Source organism: Myotis lucifugus, unplaced genomic scaffold (assembly GCF_000147115.1).
Source record: "Myotis lucifugus unplaced genomic scaffold, Myoluc2.0 scaffold_93, whole genome shotgun sequence".
In the NCBI taxonomy this organism is placed as follows: domain Eukaryota; kingdom Metazoa; phylum Chordata; class Mammalia; order Chiroptera; family Vespertilionidae; genus Myotis; species Myotis lucifugus.
In genome coordinates this window covers 568,878-583,595 of record NW_005871141.1, presented here as the reverse complement: position 1 = coordinate 583,595, position 14,718 = coordinate 568,878, and the positions used below count along the sequence as shown (strand labels likewise).

At 39.4% G+C, this 14,718-nt stretch overlaps 1 protein-coding gene across 2 annotated transcripts in view; it reads right to left on the bottom strand.

Moving 5' to 3' along the window:
• Positions 1–14,718, bottom strand: part of NOL4 (nucleolar protein 4) — a 210,378-nt gene that overhangs the window by 142,858 nt on the left and 52,802 nt on the right. For both annotated transcript variants that reach the window (XM_006091658.3, XM_006091659.3), the window contains exons 3-5: positions 7,576–7,687; positions 6,613–6,725; positions 3,270–3,402 (exon numbers count right to left, since the gene is read on the bottom strand). In XM_006091658.3, the coding sequence (XP_006091720.1) occupies positions 3,270–3,402; positions 6,613–6,725; positions 7,576–7,687 (358 nt within the window). The remainder of the gene's footprint in view (positions 1–3,269; positions 3,403–6,612; positions 6,726–7,575; positions 7,688–14,718) is intronic.

Sequence of the window (14,718 nt, the reverse complement as noted above, 5' to 3'; positions counted from 1 at the left end):
TTTCTTTAAAATAACAAATTAATTATGTAGTGTTAAAAAATAGAACTCCCTTATTTAACTTTTACAATTTAATGTTGTTCAGTCTCTATTTAGACCTAGCACCCAGAATCTCCACTCTGATTTGAGAAAGAGGCATAAACTAAAAGTTTTACTTCAATGAATTCTTGTTTTGGTAAGCAGGAATTTTCTCATATTGGTTAGATGAAGTCTAATCAAAAGTGAATGTCACCATGTATATTTTTATTACTTAAGACAGTATGTTATATAATGGTAGAGACTATGTCTTGTTTTTTGTTTTGTTTTTGTTTTTGCTCACCATTATATATACATATTTTAGCATGCAGAAAACTCTAAGAGAAAGATAATATTACATGAGCAATAGTGCAAGTTATATGAAGCTCTCTCTATAAAATAACGATGACAAAATCTTCTGAGTATGTACATATGTCTATGTGCCTGTGTGTTTAAGTAGAGAGAAAAATAAGGAATGACACAGTAGTTTGCCACTATGAGTGACACCTAGGAGAGTGCCCCTGCCAGGGGAAAGGAGAAAAAAAAGAAAGCATCGAAAATATGTAAAACTGACATCACAAATCATGCTTATGGTGGAAAGTTATCTTTGAATCATGTAAATAATGGATCACTTAAGAACTATCTCAAATGAAGAAACTAAAAGGAAATCAAAAGCATAAGATATATTAATTAATAAGGTATTTTCATTTTAGAAGAAAAACAGCTAATAGGTAAAAACAAGATGGTTTCATACAGTGATAAGTCCTCTGAAAAATGTTAGGATTTGGGTAATAGATAGGGAAGATAATCTTGAGGTCAGGAAAGCTATCAGGGCACGGAGAGTATTGAAAGCCACGGGGCTCCTTGTGATTATCTGGAGAGTGGTGTGGAGGAGAGAGGAAGGGCTGTGCCCTAGAGCACTCCAGCATTCCCAGATTAGGATGTGGGAAGGAACGCACAGAGGTGAGCGAGGGAGAGGCCCACCAGGAAACAAAGGGTGTGTTTTCCTTTAAAGTCAGTGTTGAAGATGAGAAATAAGGTCTGACCAATGAATCAGGCAACATGAAGACTGCTGGTGATATTCACAAAAGCAAGTAAAGTAGAGGGGCGAGGATGAGTCTACCTGAGATGAGCCCCCCCCAAAAAAAGTAGAGGTGAAGAAGCGGAGATGCTGAGGCCACTCTTTCGATGCGTTTCACTGTGAAGTGTGTTATGGGGAGGCGCGGAGAAATGCAATGAATGGAAGGACAAAATGGGATCCACAGGGCTTTCTAAAGAGGATGTTCATTATACCATGTTTATATGATCATGGAAAACCTGTGATGCAGGAGAAAGAAGAGATGATTTCAAGAGAAAACTCAATGAGGAGTATGAGGAAAAGGCATTTAAACTATAAGGAAAGGCTTAGGCTTAGGTTGGAGAAGAAACAATTAGATATTGTTTATCCCTGAGGCACACATCCATATATGATGAGAAAGGGCTCTCTCTGCAGAGCATGTAATACTGGAAGGTATTCCACTACGTTTTATTAAAATCAGTGTAGGTTTAAATCACACCCGCTGTCCCTAGCCTAAGATCCACAACTGGAAGTTCCAATCGAGAAAACCATGAATTTACACCATGACATTTTCTTGTTATTTAAATTCTCCAAAGTTATAGACTAAACCAGATAATAGTATAAACACATAAAATACATGAACAAGTATTAACAGCGAGAAATACATATATATTTTTCAGTTATTCTATTATCCCAGTGAAATGTAATTTCCACTCAAAATCCAACTCTGAACAAGTCTACATATATTAGAAGAGATAGTTCATATCTAAACCAGAGCTTCATTCTTAGACAGTTCCCATATAGATGTGTCCTTCCTACTACTCTAGCTATTCTACTCTGTGGCGAATGAGATGCAATTTTAAAAGCACTGATCAATGCACTCCTAACTTATGCCAACAAACATCAGCATCTTTTAAACTCATCTGTAGTGTGAAAAAGAAACTCCCTGCCTATTGTTGGATGTTTTACATGCTTAAAACTAGAGCTTTCTTAAACCTTTACAATACAAGCAAAACACTAATAGCAGATAGAAATTCAGCAACACATATTTTGCAACCAGTGTTTCTTTTCTTTTTTTTTTTAAATTGATTTCAAAGAGGAAAGGAGAGGGCAAGGGAGATAGAAACATCAATGATGAGAATCACTGATCGGCTGCCTCCTACACACCCCACAATGGGGATTAAGCCCACAACCTTGGCATGTGCCCTGATCAGGAATCAAACCGTGACCTCCTGGTTCATAGGTCAATGCTCAACCACTGAGCCACACCGGTCTGGTGCAAGGAAATATTTTTATTTCCCTTCTACAGATGTAGGCACAAAACTATACGGTCACAGAAAATTCACGTAAACTCATTACAAGAATAAAAAACCGATGTTGAGTAAAATTGGCCAGTTTCCTTCTACTTATAACTCTTAACTTTAATCCATAATTACCCAAGTAATACATTTACTTACATGTATAACTTCAAACTTACAAAGACAAAAATCTACAAAGATAGTTTTTAAAGATCTCTGAACATATTAGACCTTAAGTGTCTTAACTACCAAGTCTACTTTCTCTGCATATCCAGCTTTCCTTTCTGTCAAGAACAATGGGGTGATTCAGGAATCTTCAATGGGCCAAGGAAAATAAGAGATCACCATGGGGAAGGGGGTCCATGGGGGAAAAGTGGGACATCTGTAATGCTTTCAACAATCCAGATAAATTTTTTAAAAAAGACATCATGATCTTTCTTCCCTGTACAGCTGAGTAAAGGAGCTCAATTTCCCAGCAAAATCACTCCGGTAAAATCATCTTTTTATGTCAACCGTTTTTAGTTACCACCTTGTCTTTAGTGAAATGAAAACTCCAAATTAACCATATGATCATGTTTAAACTCTTAATTTAGTCAGAAGAATGAAGGCCCGAGAAACCACAGCGAGAAACCCAGAGTAGTTCAGGGAGCAGAACATGGGCAAGCTTGGACTTTTACAACTAACATCTGTTTCGAAATCAGTCTAACTCCCCAGTTTTGAGGAAGGTACTTGAACCCCAAAATAACAAACTGGCTAATACAACCTGAGAACACAGAAAAGTCCCCTCAGAAACAGATAACGAGTTGACACAAGAGTAAGAGGCAGTTGCTTTACTACATTCTGTCTCCGTTGTTGTTGTTGCTTTTTGCGTGGGTGTGTGTGGTTCAACTTCAAGGGCTTACCATCCTGCTGGCCTTGAAGAGCCTGGGGACTCTGCACTCTTTCCTCAAGATTGGAGCTGAGATCGGAGTTCACAGCCGACATCCGCGTGGAATCGCTCATATCGAATTCGTCACTTTCTATTGAGCTCTCATCCTGCAAATGATTTCAAAACATCATCAGCAAGATTACAATGTTATACATTGACATAGTGACCATTTTATCAGTAGGGTCAATTAGAGTTTAGTCAGTCCTTTTACAGAACTCAGTGAAATACGTTACACATTCATAGATACTTGAAATAACAAATAATGGAATAATTTCTCCTGTTAAGGAATTTCAAGACTTGTGAAGATGCAAGCAATGTATCTATGTACGGGCAGATTTATAAGGTAAAATAATGTGTTTGGTCTGGCCGGTGTGGTTCAGTGGTTGAGCCTGGACCTATGAATTAGGAGATCATCGTTCAATGCCCCGGTTGCGGCTTGATCCCCAGTGTGGGGCGTACAGGAGGCAGCCAATCAATGATTCTCTCTCATCACTGATGCTACTATCTCTCTCCTCCTCCTTTCTTCTCTGAAATCAATAAAAATATATTTTAAAAACAAGGAAATAAAATAATATGTTTAGGGAGGATAGAGTTGGGGATTTATTCTGAATTACAAAAGAATGGATTTTTTTAAATTAGCATAAAATTTCCTAAAGAGTCAATCACAAAACATAGCATAAAGAGAAATATGATTCGATTTTAAAAATGAATGACCTAATAAAATATTATAAGCAAAAATCTTAGATTGCAATTAAAATAAAAAACCAAAATATCTTAACCAAAAACTACTCATTGGCAAACAGGAAGTGGACTCTAGTAATAGACAAACTTGCATGCCAGATTCAAAGGCCGCGTTGCTGGGAGCAAGACAGCCTAGCACATCCGTCCCTTCCTTACAAGGGAATATACGTGGCACTGCAACCACAAAACGGAGGTCTAGGTGAAGTGTGAAAGATGCACGTACCAAAGCCAGTTCACCAAATGGCTTAATTAGCCAAAGGCTAGTTTGCCAAATGGCCAATTCATCAAAACCTGTCCAATATTAAACAACCTCTAAAATAGTTCACAGTAGACGTTGCACTGAAGGAAACCCCTTTTGGAGAATTGGCTTTTGGACAAATGGTGTGCTTATGTAGACAGGAAGGCCTGGGAAACCTTTGTAAAATATAGTAAATATTTCATTGAAATCACCAGGTTTGACTCTCAGTTGTAAATGTCTCATGTGAAAGTTTCACTTTACTATAATAATTAATAGTAGTAATGCTGCTCTGTATGTTGCAAACACCATTCTTTATATTTGTTCACTCACTTCATCTTCATCACAACTATGAGTTGGGCACCAGGATTCTTCCAATTTTACAGATTGAGAAATTGAGGAACAGAGCAGGCAAAATGTTGTCAATTTATTTACTGTTTATCTCCTTCATCTACAAGAGTATCAGTTACATAAAAGGTACTCAATAAATATTGAATTTATCATAATTTAAATACAACTGATCAGAAAAGACCATCTCACATGAATGTCATTTTAACATGACTTAACTTCCTTAATGACCTTTCTATCTTTCAATAGTTATAACTGCTAAAATTTCTAAATAATCTCATCATTTATCTTCATATTTTTAAGACAATGTGCATCTAATTTGGCACTTCAAAATTTAAGGATAAGAATTTTTTTCCTCATCCAGTTATATGTTTGAAAGAATCCAATTCCTTTGTGTGAAATACTTATGATTTTTTAGAAGCCAGAAGGGATGAGCATATGTGAGGTTTATTGTTGGTACAAAGTTGATCTTCTTACTTTATGGCCTAGAAATAAACATGTCAACATCTAAATGAGCTTTCTACAAACCCTTGGACAGCTCTAACTAGTTAAGGAGATTGAAAATATTTTTTCAATTATGTGATGAATCATGGGAATCATTTTTCCAATCTCAGGATGGGTTGACATTGATATTTTATTAATTGTTGCTCATGACTTTAACCCAATAATTTTATTATAATTTCTTTAATCATTTACATAGAGCCATCTGGTAATATGGAATCTGACACTACTGTTGCAGTTAATCCAGATATTCTTATAGAGTGTACTTGTGTAGTCTTTGAGATAAAACAATTTTATAAATATAGTTTTGAAATTAAATCTGCTCAGATAAAGAAAACCAAAAATTTAATTTGAATTTTATAAAGTTAGCTCAACAAAGTAATTTTAAAAGAATGTAATAATACTTCACCAAATAATGCTATATTTGAAGAATAAATATTTAATCATATTCCTGTTACAGTGAAATTTCAAAGAAGAGAGAATGTATTAGCCTGAGAAATTATTCCAAATATAGGTAATCTAAATATGTTTATCTGTTAATGGCTGCTAACTAGTTAATAAGGACTTACTAGGCCCATATTGTATGTCTTTTGGGAAATATACACAGGGTATATATACAACTTGGTCCCTGCCTTTGAGATACTTCAACTAAACTGGGGAGTTAATTAGCATTCTAGGGAGTATGCAACAAGTACACATTTTGTGTTTAATACATGCCAACAAGAACATTGCAAGATTGTTACTATGCAAATTAAGTAGAATAATTTGAAACATCAAAACACCTCTAATAAGAAGAATCACTACAAGTAGACAAATACATTGAATGGTCAGGTGAGATAGAACTTTAAAATATATGCAAGATTTTCCCTAGCCGGCTTGCTCAGTGGATAGAGTGTCAGCCTGCGGACTGAAGGGTCCCAGGTTTGATTCCAGCCAAGGGCACATGCCTGGGTTGTGGGCTCATTCCCCAGTAGGGGGTGTGCAGGAGGCAGCCAATCAGTGATTCTCTCTCATCATTGATGTTTCTATCTCTCTCTCCTTCTCCCTTCCTCTCTGAAATCAATAAATATATTTTAAAAAATTAAAAAATAAATAAAATATATGCAAGATTTGGATGGTAGAGAAATACCTATATTTGAAATACCTATTAACTTTTCTGATTTCCAGACAAAGTAGCCTTAGTGTAAAGGCTTGGACACTCATTCATTTGGGATACTTCCCCTGAAGTTTCTAGCACTTTACCACGGCGAGCTCCATGGAGCTCATTAAGGAAAATGAACCCTCTTGGGAATGAACAAATTCCCACCTGGCACTAAGGCAGGTTTGTTAAAACAGGGAATTTCCATGGTCTTCGTCCGTGCAATCCTGGTGACCTGCCTTTCATTAAGAAATAAACTACCATCTTCGACCTGCCATGGCGCTCAATAAGACAGTCATGGTTATCCAACGCCATTCCGACTTGTGATCACAGACATGGGGGTTTCCGCGTTACCTCGTCTTGCTGTGAGCTGAGCAGCTGCAGTTTCATGTGCTTCATGTAGGCCATGGTGATCGGCATGTTGTAGTCAATCATGCTGGTCACCAAAGTGGGAGGCTTCCCATTATCTGCAAGGAAACACAGTGAATGGGTAAGGAACGGGCCCTGCATTCCACCTGCACTTTCAGAAGGACTCCACTTGCTCACCTGGAAATAAGACCCCAGAGAGCAAGTGTTTAGGAGACTGCAAGCGTCAGAGATGGATTGTAAAATAACTGGAGTCTCTTGAAAGGTGTCGTGCGACAAATTCGCACTATAGGTAAACTAGTTATTTCTAACTTCGGGGGGGCTTTTGCTATCCTGAGTGAGGGCAGTATAGTAATTAAGCACAATTACTTATACATTTGCATTTCTCTCTTTTGCTGTAAACTTACTTTATCTATGTACTCGCTCTTTTGTTTTTTTGCCAGTCTACTTATTCATCCTCGAATAACCTAGCCTAAATGTATATTTGAGATTAATTTCATCTGAGAATTGTATAGATTAGGAAAATAAGCCTAGCTATGTTTTAAGGAAAGCTAAAGCCTGATTAGAATTTGTTTGTAAGAATTTCCAACGAAGGGGCTCCATACTACTCATCACTTAGAAATAAGGACTGGCAGGTTTAAAAGGACACCAAAGGAACTTCCCTTTCCCTGCGAATATGTCTAAACTGCCACCAAATACACACCGTACGTGAATGTTAAAGCGTTATTTTAGAAAAAATTGTTTTTCACAGTCAATGCTGTCTTTATTCTGAGAGCGGACACCGAACTGCCCTGTAGGTCGATACTCAAAGCTCCCTGCGTCCCACTAGACTAGATGGGATGAGGTACTTGTCCAACTGCTTCAGTCCACCACGTTCCCATTAGAACGTGAGGTGCAGATGGCCATTGTGAATGAAACCCCTTTCAAGCTCACTATCTGACCCCGCGCTACCTTTGTGATCGGTTCCGTCGGGGTTTAAGTGCATTCTTTTCTGGCACTCGGAGCAGCTCATGAGGAACCGCGTCACCGCCTCTCTGGGTAGGAAGGCATAGCTCTCTGAAATCTGCAAGGGTACACAAAAGAGGAGTGTGAGCACACAGGCCGACCCGGCGCGACTCGACAGAGATGATCACTGTATTCCCAAATAAGACGCATTATTCCATAGCGGCAGGGAGCACAATGGAAGCATGCACTGCGTACCATGCATCATTTCCAGAAATATCTATCCAGCTCGGTTGCAGGTCTCATAATCATAGTTAATAACGTGACGTGGAGGGAAAAACAACCACATCGGAATGGATATCTGTTTATATTTCTCCATTTCTTTTAGTAAGAACAATCACAGTGTACAGATATTCTTGTGACTTTTCTTTATTAAAAATTGCCAACACTGTTTTTAAAAGTTACAGCTAGCATCAGCAATATTTTATCCAATTGTACATATGTATTTTAAAATTTTGCCCCAAGTAGAAACAATAAACTTTGAATTTTGCATTAATAAGCATTTCTTCATTATTGCTTTTCATAATATTGTCAGTGAAAATAAAGAGAATGCTCACCGTCCTCATGTATATATTCACGGCAGTGAATCATCCCATCCACAGAAAATGACACACTTGGAAATGCATCTGGCCACCTATTTTGTTACTTTATCTGTTTTTTATCATGTTTGTCCCCAATAGCTCCCAGTGCCAGAGCAAGCTTTCCCTCCGCCCTGCACAGAGCTACTGTTGCCAGATCTATGATCTAGAGCCAAGTTAGACATCAATTCTCCTGTCATTATGTTTTTAAATATTAACTTTCCAAAAACCAACCTAGTTCTCTCGTCAAAGCAAAGAATTTCTGAAGTGAAACGGATAGACTGTTCAATATTCCTAAACAAAAGTTAATGCTGACTCGGTGCTACTAAGAAGTCAGATACAAGGCACTAGCACTGGTGCATGAAATATGAGATAACCAGACAACAAGTAAACAAGATGCAAATTAGGCGCAGATGCCACAGACAATGTCTCAGTTGCATAATGACTGTTGTGAACACTACTATATTTTAAGTTTGTAGAAAGGAAAAAAAATATGCACCTCATGTATCATTGAATACAATTCCATTAATGGTGACGAGGTTAATTTCTGCTTCTTCACGCTGCAGAAGCACAGCACTGGGAGACCTTGCATGTTCAGATCTAGAATTGTAAGCCCTATTTTCCGTGAACTTAATATTAAAACTAGCTTGTGTCACTTAGCCTGTCCCATGGACTCTCAGGGAAAAAAGCCATGAGCACGACAGAGAGATAGGGATGAGTCTATAACTAGAATCTACCAGGGATGATCTGTATACAGGTAATTACACTTCAACTTTACTAGGATAGGAAGTATGAAACTCTGATTTGTCATATGATCATCATTTGTAAATTAAGAGGTCCAGCTTTAAAAAAAATGTCTTCACATTATACAAGAAAACGTGGAAGAAAAGGCAGAAAAATTTGGAAGTATTTCATCCAACTATTTCATGTTAGCTATCCTGATATATAAAAAGCCAGGGGCCATCACGACCGAAACAACCAGACAGACGACCGAATGCTGCGTGGGGCGACCAGGCCGGCAGGGTGGTTAGTGAGGGACGACCAAATGACTGAACAGCAGCAGGCTGCGTGGGGTGATCAGGCCAGCGGGGGGGGGGGGGGAGCGGGGGGGGGAGGAGCAGTTTGGGGTGACCCCAGGCGCAGGGGGGGGATTTAGGGGCAACCACGCAGGCAGAGGGGGGTAGTGAGGGGCGACCAGGCCGGCAAAGGGGGCAGTAAGGGGTGACCAGGCAGGCAGGGGGACAATTGGGGGGCACCAGCTTGGCAGAAGGGGCAGTTAAGTGTGATCTAGGCCCGCCAGCCAGAGGTGGTTAGAGGTGGTTAAGGGGTGATCAGACTGGCGGAGGGGGGGGGGCAGTTAAGGGCGATCAGGCAGGCAGGCAGGTGAGCAGTCAGGAGCCAGGGGTCTCAGATTGTGAGAGGGATGTCTAACTGCTGATTCTCTACACACATGCATGCACACACACGAATTTGATTCCTATTCATTTATTATGCCGAAAGAATTAACACCTTTGTCTGACTTATTTTATCTGACTAGAGGTCATTTTTTTTCTGTCTCTCTGGGTGTCTATATTACCATAGTGCTAAGTAAAGACAAAATTTATGATGCATTCCCAGTCCTTATCCTTTATTTTTTTAACTTACATGGAAATAATGGGCTGACCAGTCAATTCATTAACAAATAAGGACTGAGAAGAAGGCTCCTTTCGTTTTCATAGAGGATTTCTATTGAACCTTTCCTCTCCTTACATAAAAGAGAAATCTTCCCCGGAAGGAAGACAGGACAGCGATGGGGTTGGGGAGACGCCCCATTGGCCCCCGTGGCCCTGCTGCGCACCCCACCGCCTGCCCCATCTGTTTCCACTGCTGGTAAAGCACTTGTATAGGAACCCCCTCAGGACACATTTATGATGGACCCCGTCTTGGGACCATTATTCATCACATTGCATTTCCCTTATAGTTCTACTCTGAGAAACAAGTACCTGTAATGGTTACAAATATGTTTGTGTTCGTGTGCACCTGTGTGCTTGAACTAATATAAGGTCCCACTTTGCATCTGAAAAAAGATGCTCAGCAAGTATCCCATCACAGTGTTCTCTGCGGTGGTATTCTGCACAGTGTCTGGCGTGCTGCTATCTGCTCTATATGTGGGTGAGGGCTCCTAGGTGAGTGTAGTTTCCTTGGTGTTCAATCCATTTAATGGGGAGACCTGCCTCGGCTTCTCACTCTCCTCAGGTCTTCTCTCGCCCACCTCATGCTCGCTGGGCCCACCCCCCACCACAACTTCTTAGGTACCCGGAGGAGAAGCCCCCCAAAAAGACGCTCCTCGTCTCCCACTGAATCTGAAACAATATTTCTCCTGCCCTGGAGGTGAAGGGGGAAAATGGTTCCTTTTCCTTCATCTATAATTTTTCCTCCCAGATCTCTCTTAAATTGAGTCCTAGGCACCCTTCATTGCTGGCTTCTTAGAACATTCTTCAAAATAAAAATAAAAAAGCTTTTGCCGAGCTGGTTTGGCTCAGTGGATGGAGCGTCAGCCTGGGGACTGGGGGGTCCCGGGTTCGATTCCGGTCAAGGGCATGTACCTTGGTTGTGGGCACATCCCTACTGAGGGGCCTGCAGGAGGCAGCTGATCAATCTCTCTCATCGATGTTTCTGGCTCTCTATCCCTCCCCCTTCTTCTCTGTAAAAAATCAATAAAATATATTTTTAAAAAAATAAAAATAAAAAAGCTTTAAAAATTCTTAAATGACCGTCATTAGAATAACTGCATTTCAGGATTAAAGCCACGGGATGAAACCCTGTCCTTTGATCGTGTCCGCATCCCTTGGTGACCTCCTTCAGAGAGAACGCTGAAAGCTTCCATGAGGAGCCTTGTTTGAATGTATAGCCGGGGCTAAACGCCCCTCTGGCCTCAGCTCTAAAGAAAGGCCCAGTTTCCACGAATGTTTGAGATGCTAAATCAACCTAAACAGATGGTCATAAACTTTGATAAGACGCCAGGACATGTTCTTCTGGGGTGTCCATTCATCAAAGTCCTAACATCCCTCATGCGATAGGAAAAAGCAGCTGCAGGTAAGACCTAGCAGTACGGGGCGGGAATGGGAAAATATTTTGATTCAGATACTTGAGATACCATCTACTAACGCCGTAATTAATCACATAAAATGCTTTAATCATTCATAAATGTCTCTTGCCTTGACCCACTTTTCAAATTGAATCACATCTCTGTTTCTGAGATGGAAAGTGGACTTTGAATAAACAACACAGACATTTGTGAGAACATGGGCGAGGAGAACACTTCACTTGAAAATGCATTCTTAGAAAATACCTCTGTATCTGGGGAAGAGGGAGAGCACTTCCCTAGAATTTGTTCATGAACACAGAAGCCATGAATGCATCATGTTAATAACAGGAAGCAAAAGAACATGAATTGAGATTAGTCTTGCTCCCTCTGAGCTAAGCTGTAGCAAGGCACCAGCCATGTGACCAGCCACATATATCGCTCCTAACAGAACTAAACATACACAGGAAGGACTAGAACATGGCCACAATGACACAGACACACTCATGACCTAAGCATTGTTCATCAGGGAATTTCCTCATTAGAAATGTTATTTTCTACAAATCTAGCCTTGTTTCTTACAAGTATATATACGTTATACTTTTCACTGGTTTTCTGCACCGATTGTTTTAAATAGTGGCTAAAACAGATTTTATGGTAATGTTTTGAAAAATAGATTGATTGATAAAGAGAGGAAATGAATTGCCATTGTTAGACAGTAGAGGGCAAAGCAAAGAGCTATAGAACTCAACCCTGATCTCCCAAATCCTGCTTCATTTCTATAAATGGAATGGACCATGGTGGGCTTATCCAGCAGATAGAGTAGATGAATGCTCAAGGTCCATTGGAAACAGAGGCATTGAAATCGATATTTAAAAACTTTATATTGAAAAAACCCCAGAGTCAAAGTATTATCATAGGACAAAGTCAGCATTTGAGAAACTTTCTTAAACCTGAGTTATGGCTGAAGACACCTTGTTGCTCTTTAACTTTGAATGAGCTACGGTGAGGGTGGGGCGCAGTGGCACTCCATGGCTTGTTCGTTAACCACCACTTCTAAGGTCCTTAATTAATCTGTGTAGTGAACACTGCCATTGTTTTCAGTGAAAATATTAAATTCTAGGTCCATTAAGACTGGAATTCATCAGTAATGCAGAAAATACTAAGTCCCATATAACATAATTACAAGTAGAAATGATCTCTCCCATCAAAAAATACGGTAATACTTCTACATAAAAACATTGCACTAGAGCAGTGGTTCTCAACCTTCCTAATGCCGCGCCCCTTTAATACAGTTCCTCATGTTGTGGTTACCCCCAGTTTCATTGTTACAAATTGAACATAATTAAAGTATAGTGATTAATCACAAAAACAGTATGTAATTATATATGTGTTTTCCTATGGTCTTAGGCGACCCCTGTGAAAGGGTCGTTCGACCCCCAAAGGGGTTGCGACCCACAGGTTCAGAACCGCTGCACTAGAGCATCTTTTGATGGACTAGACAATAAAATTGGCCTCTGGAACAACAATAGTGTAACATTAGTCATCTAAAGATAGACTGACCCCTGAAGAAGGCGGAGGATCAAATTCCATAAAGGGCACTGCTACTGATATTCCACTTATGGGTTAAAATTTAAATATGTATTTTATATCTATATCTATATCATCTATATCTATACCTATACCTATATCTAATCATCTATATCTACATCTATATCTATACCTATACCTATATCTATATCATCTATATCTATATCATCTATATCTATACCTATATCTGATATATATGGAACACATTTCTGAAAAGTTTACTGACAAATGTCATAATAGAAAAGATGATGGGCATTTACCTTGTCAGTGCCCCTGGCTTTCTGAAGAAAGAACAGCCAGTGCTTTTAAAAACCTTACAAGTACAGAGCCAATCTCTGGCAGTTCTCAAGTGCCACTCACCTTCCTCTCAACACAACTCAGTTAAGGTAAAAATGGCAGTGATCCAAAGGAAATGGATATAAAATAAAAAGTGACGTTTCTCTTTCCATTCCTCTCTTTGTAAAATCAATAAAACTATATCCTCGGATGAGGATTAAAAAATAAATTCATTTAAAAAGAGTACACAGAAAGTTTTGTGCTGTATCTATAACATATTTTCAAGTGAAGTCATTTCAATAGGAAAAGTCTGAAATTATTTTAAAATGTGAAAATAAAATTCTCAGCCTTAACTATTTCCTGGCCCCTTAGCGACTATAACTCCATGCTTATGCCTACTTCCATATTAAAATGGTTTCTAAAGTAAATAAAAATGAGTAGCAAAGTTTTATCTTCAGAAATAAATCCCCTTTCTTCTTGGATGTGAATACATAAAGTAATATAAAGTTAAAAAAATAAGCAAAGTTAATTAATCAAAACTGTAATAAATGATTGTTTTGCTGTGTGTCTCACAATTACATGAAGAAAGTTTACTTCATTAATTCAAGCCATAAAGTTTTGTAAACTGGGAGCAAAACTGATAACAGAACATTTAATCCAGGATTATTTGTACTATGTCTCTCTTCCTCACCCCCAAGCAGCCTTCCTCGCTCATTTCAACTATGTAATTTCTGAACATCCTTGGTAGAAAGGCCCTCTACGTTTATTGGCTTGTACATAAACCTGAAATTCCCTGGTGCCTGAAATGTTAGAGAATTGACAATTTTTGACACTAGGATTCTCATTCATTATATGATCACTATTACTCGCATTGGCCGTTTTACACAAAAGGAAATGTTTCTGAAATGTTGTACGTGTGTTTAAAGTTTTCCCTTGAGTCTTAATGAGTGAATTATGCTGGGTAGAATTTGACATGGATTTTATCATTTAACCCTTAGAGCAATCCCAGGAATAGATTCTATCATCTCCGTTTAACAATTGAGGAAGCTAAGCTCGAGAGAGGTTGTGTAATTAGTCAAACAAGTAGAAGAGAGAGGACTCACGTGGTAACCTGGCTTCAGAGCTCCCCTGTAACCACTGCATTTTACCGTCTTTCTTGGTCATCAGTATTAAAGAAAAAAAGGGGGGGTGAGACTGTCTCATCCATAAAGAGTCGCCATATTAACCTCACAGAATAGGTTAATGGCGCTAAAATGTGTTAAATGTTCCCTGGTGTGAGATTCTTCAGAAAATGCTCTCACCAGTTGGAGGTGACCCTCTGAATACCAGGGGCAGCCACACACTCTGTACCTTGTCTCAGGTGGCAAAGTCCCCCCGAAACAAGTCAGATTCCACGGCAACAATGCAGAGTCCGCCTGGAGGAGATTAACAGGCCGTCAGTCCTGTCCTAGCAGAACTGACAGGGAGAGCCCGCGATTTCCAGCCACGGTGCCACTGAAGGAACACGGGTGTGCTGCAAGGATTTTTAAAGCACGCGACACCTGACTATGTCGTCAGGGGCACTCACCTCTGTTCCCTGAGATC